The sequence below is a fragment of the Wolffia australiana genome, chromosome 15 (genome assembly GCF_029677425.1).
Source record: "Wolffia australiana isolate 7733 chromosome 15, ASM2967742v1".
Taxonomy (NCBI): Eukaryota; Viridiplantae; Streptophyta; class Magnoliopsida; order Alismatales; family Araceae; genus Wolffia; species Wolffia australiana.
Window position 1 is genome coordinate 7,683,472 of NC_135849.1, and position 6,185 is coordinate 7,689,656.

At 50.9% G+C, this 6,185-nt stretch overlaps 1 protein-coding gene across 1 annotated transcript; it reads left to right on the forward strand.

The window, feature by feature from the left end:
* Positions 1-1,953: 1,953 nt before the first annotated feature.
* On the forward strand, positions 1,954-3,566 carry LAS (GRAS family transcription factor). Its single transcript, XM_078587469.1, has one exon. The coding sequence runs from the start codon at positions 2,263-2,265 to the stop codon at positions 3,460-3,462; it is 1,200 nt and encodes a 399-aa protein (XP_078443595.1). The 5' UTR covers positions 1,954-2,262; the 3' UTR covers positions 3,463-3,566.
* The last annotated feature ends 2,619 nt before the right edge of the window (positions 3,567-6,185 follow it).

Here is a 6,185-nt window from a genome sequence, read left to right on the forward strand (position 1 = left end):
ATGGGTCGATCTAAACCAGACATTCTTCGAGATCCACAGTTTCCTTGACCCTTTTCAAAAGCGGGTGTACGGCATGGTCGATTAGGATTGTATCCATGGGAGGCGAGAGAGAAAAAGATGGCAGTGGCAGGTAAGAAGAAGACTAAGGGCCAAGGGTTCCTTAACCCTTTATAAAAGTTGGGTCTACAACAGGGACGAGAGGGAGAGAGAGAGAGAGAGAGAGAGAGAGAGAGAGAGAGAGAGAGACCAGGGATCCTAAGGTACCCTTTTGCGTCATCTCCCTCTCTGGGGTTCCTAAAGAAGAAGACCAGTACTGGCATGGGGATTTGTTTTTTACAAAGAAAAAATACGTTCCTAATATGGCGTCAATCAAGATTTTCTTTTAAGTCTCACATTTCATGTCGGTTCTCTAGATTTCAACACACTCTCCCTAATTTCACGTCCCCAAAACTTACCCCAACGTCACTCTTTCCGCAACGCTCTTTCTCTCTCTAAACGTAGCGAGAATCTTCCATAAAACTTCTAATGGAAGCTACAGGACAGCTCAACCTGAGTTCGAGTGTCGATACCAGAGACCGAAAGTCAGTTGTATATCTACTACACTGTTGAAATAGATACTCCCCCATCTTTTCTCCATTTTCCGGGTCGTTCCTCGCCTTGTTCCTCTTCTCTCAACGCCTTGTCTTCTACTGTCCCGAAGAGAGAGCACGTGACATCGAGAAAGAGGGATAAACAGACAGAAAAACGGAGAGAGGGAAATAGAGAGGGAGAGAATATAATAGTGAGTTAGAGAGGGAGAGGGGGAGGGATAAATGAGAGAGAGTTAGAGAGAGAAGCGTGACGCCGATGCTGAGCCGTTTATAGTATTACATTGATCGGGGGGGAGTGCGTTCTGAAATGGACTATCGATTGAAGCATATGATCTCTGTCTCCTTGGTGCCTGCAATATTCCTTTTGCTTCGCTTCGGTCTGTGAGAAGATGCCCTGATTTCCCGTTGATGTGAGAGCACGGCAAGGGGTTTGATGCTTTGAACGCTAGCGGCGGCTAGATTTTCCGGTGCAACGCTTCCTCTTGCCGTCATCCTCCGAACCCCTCTTTACTGCCACTGTAAAAGGCAAAAGGTTTTGGAGACTGAGAGAGACGGGGGACAGAGAGGAGGTTGCGAGAGGCTGGAGAAGCCTCATCAATGAAGATCCCGGAACGAGACAAATCAGAGGATGGTTGGGGGCCCCCTACCCCGCCATTAAAAGCTTTGCGTGTGTGGCTCATTCTTGAGTGAAGAAACCCACAGATAGATAGAGATGGAGCAATTGAGAGAGAGCGAGACAGAAAAGAGATAGAGGGAGACTAGAGAGAGATAGCGCAATTGAGAGAAAGAGATAGAGCAGTAGAGAGAGAGTTTTGAGATAGGGATAGATAGAGTAGTAGAGAGAGAGAATAGAGATAGAGATAAAGCAATAGAGAGAGATAGAGAGAGCAGAGAGAGAGATAGAGAGAGCAGAGAGAGAGATAAAGCGATAGAGAGAGATAGAGATAGGTAGAGCAATACAAAGAGCCGAGGGATAGAGATAGAGATAAAGCGATAGAGAGAGATAGAGATGGGTACAGCAATACAGAGAGTCGAGAGATAGAGAGAGCAGTACAGAGATTCGAAAGATAGACAGAGAGAGGGAGTAGAGATACAGAGCAATAGAGATGGACAGAGATAGAGAGTAGATGAAAGAGAGAGAGAGAGAGAGAGAGAGAGAGAGAGAGAGAGAGAGAGAGAGAGAGTCGGAACAGTAGGAGCAGGCCAGAAGCCTTGGGCAGAAACCAAGATTAGTACCGGGAACGGGAGATGTTTCTGCAATCTGGCTAGTTATTTTCATTCTGCACAATTACCCACGTCTGTTTTCTCTCTCTAACACCTCCTTCCCAGTCCTCTTCGTTCTGCATGGCTTTCTCTGCCTCGTGCGACCCACATAGCGTGTTAATTCCCCACCCAGTCCTCTGAGTCCGCCTGCATCTCCTGTGCACTAAGCCCGGGGCCGCATCTCTCCACCTCCCAGTGAGCACAAAACGAGAGGTATAAAACCCTAGCCCTCTCTCACTCTCCCCTCCCCCGACTCGCAGATAGAGAGAGAGAGAGAGCTGTGGAGTGTGAACAGTGAGCGGGTTTCTCTCTCTAATCCCGGAGGTTCTATTAAAGAGCCGCCTCCGCGACACATCCATCTCCGGTTCCCCCCCTCCTAAAACCGGGTTTTTTCTCTCTAAACCCAGAGATGCTCAGCTCTTTCAATTCCCTCGAGGAAGAAGACGACCACGCCGACTACCTCCGTCGTCGCCGGCGCCGGCGCCATGGCTTCATCTCCCACTCCTCCCACATCCGTGATCTGATGATCACCTGCGCCGACCTGATCGACGGCGGAGATCTCCCGGCGGCCCGCCACGCCGTCTCTCTTCTCTCCGCCGCTACGTCTCCCTGCGGCGACGCGGTGGACCGAGTGGCCCATCTCTTCTCCGGCGCGCTCTCTCTCCGCCTCGCACGCCAAACTCTTCCTCCGGCAGACCCCATCGCCCTCCACTCCGCCCACCTCCTCCTCAACCAAGTCACCCCCTTCCTCCGCTTCTGCCATCTCACCGCCAACCAAGCCATCCTCGAGGCCGTAGAAGGCCGCCGGCTGGTGCACATCCTCGACTTCGACACGGGCCACGGCGTGCAGTGGCCGCCCCTTCTCCAAGCCGTCTCCGAGCGGGCCGGCCCGACGGGCCGCCCCGCAATTCGCATCACCGGCACCGGCTCGGACCTCGCCCTCCTCCGCCGCACCGGCGAGCGGCTCAAGCACTTCGCCCACTCCCTCGGCCTCCGCTTCCAGTTCTTCCCTCTCCTCCTCCCTTCCGAAAGAATAATGACGGAGTCCTCCAACTTCTTCAACCTCGCGGGCTTCAGAACACTGCCCGGAGAGACCTTGGCCGTGAACTGCCCGCTGTTTCTGCACAAGCTCTTGGCCGGAGCCGAGGTGGAGCCGTTTCTGAGGGCGGTCAAGGCGATGGCCCCCGCGGTCCTGACCGTGGCCGAGCGGGAGGCGAGCCACAACGCGCCGGGGTTCATGCACCGGTTCGCGGCCGCGGCGGACCACTACGGCGCGGTGTTCGAGTCGCTGGAGGCCACGCTGCCGGCCAGCAGCGAGGAGAGGTTGACGCTGGAGCAGGTGTTATTCGGGAGGGAGATTGCCGACGTGGTGGCGATGGAGGGAGGAGAGAGGAGGGAGAGGCACGAGAGATTTGAGCTCTGGGAGAGGGCCTTGTGGGGTGCTGGGTTTTCTAGTTTGGCCCTTAGTCCCTTCTCCTTGTCTCAGGCGAAGCTTCTTCTCAGGATTCACTATCCCTTGGAGGGGTATCAGCTTCAGATGGTCAAGGACGCCTTGTTTCTTGGGTGGCGGGGGCAGCCGTTGTTCTCTGTCTCCTCGTGGAGGTCCTGAAACTGTAATTCTAGTGAGACGAGGGTTTTGTGCATGTCTGTTGGTGGTTGTCTTCTTTTAGTTCGGGATTTTCAGCCCGCCGAGCTGCGAAGAGGGCGATCCTATAGTGCTTTCTCTCTCTCTCTCTCTCTCTCTCTCTCTCTCTCTCTCTCTCTCTCCTTCTCGAGCTATCTATTTCTCCCTCTTTCTCTAGCTATCTATCTCTCCCTCTTTCTCTGGCTATCTATCTCTCCCTCTTTCTCGAACTATCTCTCCATCCCTCTTTCTCTATCTATCTATCTCTCCCCGTTTTTCTAACTATCTCACCGTCCTCTTTCTCTAGCTATCTAAGTATCTATCACTCCCTCTGTCTTTCCATCTATCTTTCACTCTCTCTCTTCCCGTCTATCTTTCCCTCTCTGTCTCTGTCTCTGTCTATATCTTATTCTCTCTTTGATATAGTTGCGGTTACGTTTAAGTGGATTGTGGCACTCTGATTCCTCTTTCCAGCGAAAGATAGAAAGGAGCATCATTACTAGTTTAAGATCAAGATTCTACTTGTCTTGCGCTCGAAGTTCGTTCTGGACTTTTGCCAACTTGGGCAAATTCATGAAAATTAGGGAATCCCTGTTCGTCGGGTTGGGATCTCGCTGGGAGTCCCTGTTCTTGCCGAAAGGTCTTGTTTTGCTTCGTCCCGCGGTCGTTTTCCTGCGAGAAAACATGCTCGTTTCCCATTTCAAGTTATCCAGCGCAGATTTGCTTTTTTCTCGAGCTGGTGATACTGGAATGGTGAGATATTACCACCTAGTTCCGCCAGATATCGTGTTCTGCAGACAGGTTTTATCTTAATTAATCTCGAAAACTGTTCGCTCGGTTCCCTGAAAACCGGTTTTTGATGTAGAGGCTTGATTATTCTCCTTGTGGCAATAATATTGTATTGTTCGGCAAGTATTTAAAGCGATAGATATTGACGTGATGCTCGTATGATATTTTGCGAGAGAGGGAAACTAACAAATTGGGACGCGTACGCCAGCAGAGGCAAAGAGGAGGCAGTGCAGCTGCTATGGCAGGGTTGGCTTGCTTGCCGCCGATACGAGAAGAGCATCTCTCCGGCGCATTATTTACTACACGGAACCTCCATTTCCAACGTATCCTTCCTAACCCCACCCTAAATCCTAGAGAGAGAGAGATGGGATACAAGAGAGAGAGACAGACGGATTGAAGAGATTGGAGAGTGACAAATCGGGATTCGGTAAGTTTTTTCCGCCAAATGAGAGGCATTTATTGCAATCATAGGGGATGGTTCCTTTAGAAATGATTATTCTTTGAGAGAGAGAGATAATTATCTTCCGACATTCGGCATATCCATCTCTCTCCCCTTCGATTTGTATCGTGTCTGTCTCAAAGACACTTGCCATTCATCATGCAAAACATTAAATTCAGCCTCTGCCATCTCTCTCTCATCTCTTAATGATCACCTAATATCATCATATTGTAGCATGTCGCATATCTCTCTCTACCCAATGATCGACCAGTAACATCCACCTCTCTAGCCATTCAACCTGTAACATCCATCTATACAATCTCTCGCACGAGGCGACGGCAGATTTCCATACGTTTGCAGGCGTCATCAGCTCCGTTGGAGGGATTTAGCGGGTTGATTAAACTTATCGAACTTCAATGACTCCCGACATTCTTTCTTTGGATCACTGCTGGAGAGATATATAGAAAATGAGAGAGAAAATTTTAAAGCTGCGACATGTGTGGCGACGTGACAGTGGATGGATGGGTCCTGCGTCCTTGTTGCGTTACTTGCGTATGGGTTTTTTGTTCTTGTGGTTTGCAGCGTCGCCTTCTTCCTCCCCATTTATTTCAGTTGGCAGCAGGCGATTTAAGACTCACACCCCGATCTCTCTCTCTAACGCTCTCTTTATATCCTTCTCTAACTCTCTCTCCATCTATCTATCTATCTCTCCCTCTCTCTCTATCTCCATCCATCTATCTCTCCCTCTCCAACTCTCTCCGACTGTCTCTCCCCCTCTCTCCCTTCCAAACTCTCTCCCTCTCTCCCTCTCTCCCTCTCTAACTCTCTCCGACTGTCTCTCCCTCCCCTTCTCTCTCTCTGTCTCCGACTGTCTCTCCCTCCCCTTCTCTCTCTCTAACTCTCTCCGACTGTCTCTCCCTCCTCTTCTCTCTCTCTAACTGTCTCTCCCTCCCCCTCTCTCTCCTTCTCTAACTCTCTCCAACTATCTCTCCCTCTCCCTCTCTAACTCTCTCTCTCCCTCCCCTTCTCTCTCTCTATCTCTCTCCGACTGTCTCTCCCTCCCCTTCTCTCTCTCTATCTCTCTCCGACTGTCTCTCCCTCCCCTTCTCTCTCTCTATCTCTCTCCGACTGTCTCTCCCTCCCCTTCTCTCTCTCTATCTCTCTCCGACTGTCTCTCCCTACCCTTCTCTCTCTCTATCTCTCTCCGACTGTCTCTCCTACCCTTCTCTCTCTCTCTATCTCTCTCCGACTGTCTCTCCCTACCCTTCTCTCTCTCTATCTCTCTCCGACTGTCTCTCCCTACCCTTCTCTCTCTCTATCTCTCTCCGACTGTCTCTCCCTCCCCTTCTCTCTCTCTAACTCTCTCCAACTATCTCTCCCTCTCCCTCTCTAACTCTCTCCTACTGTATCTCCCCTCCTTAATCTCTCCCTCTCTAACGCTCTCCAACTATCTCTCCATCTCTCTCTCTCCCCCTCTAAC

Coding starts and splice junctions, on each gene's coding strand:
- LAS (XM_078587469.1), top strand. CDS start 2,263: ATGCTCAGCTCTTTCAATTCCCTCGAGGAAGAAGACGACCACGCCGAC.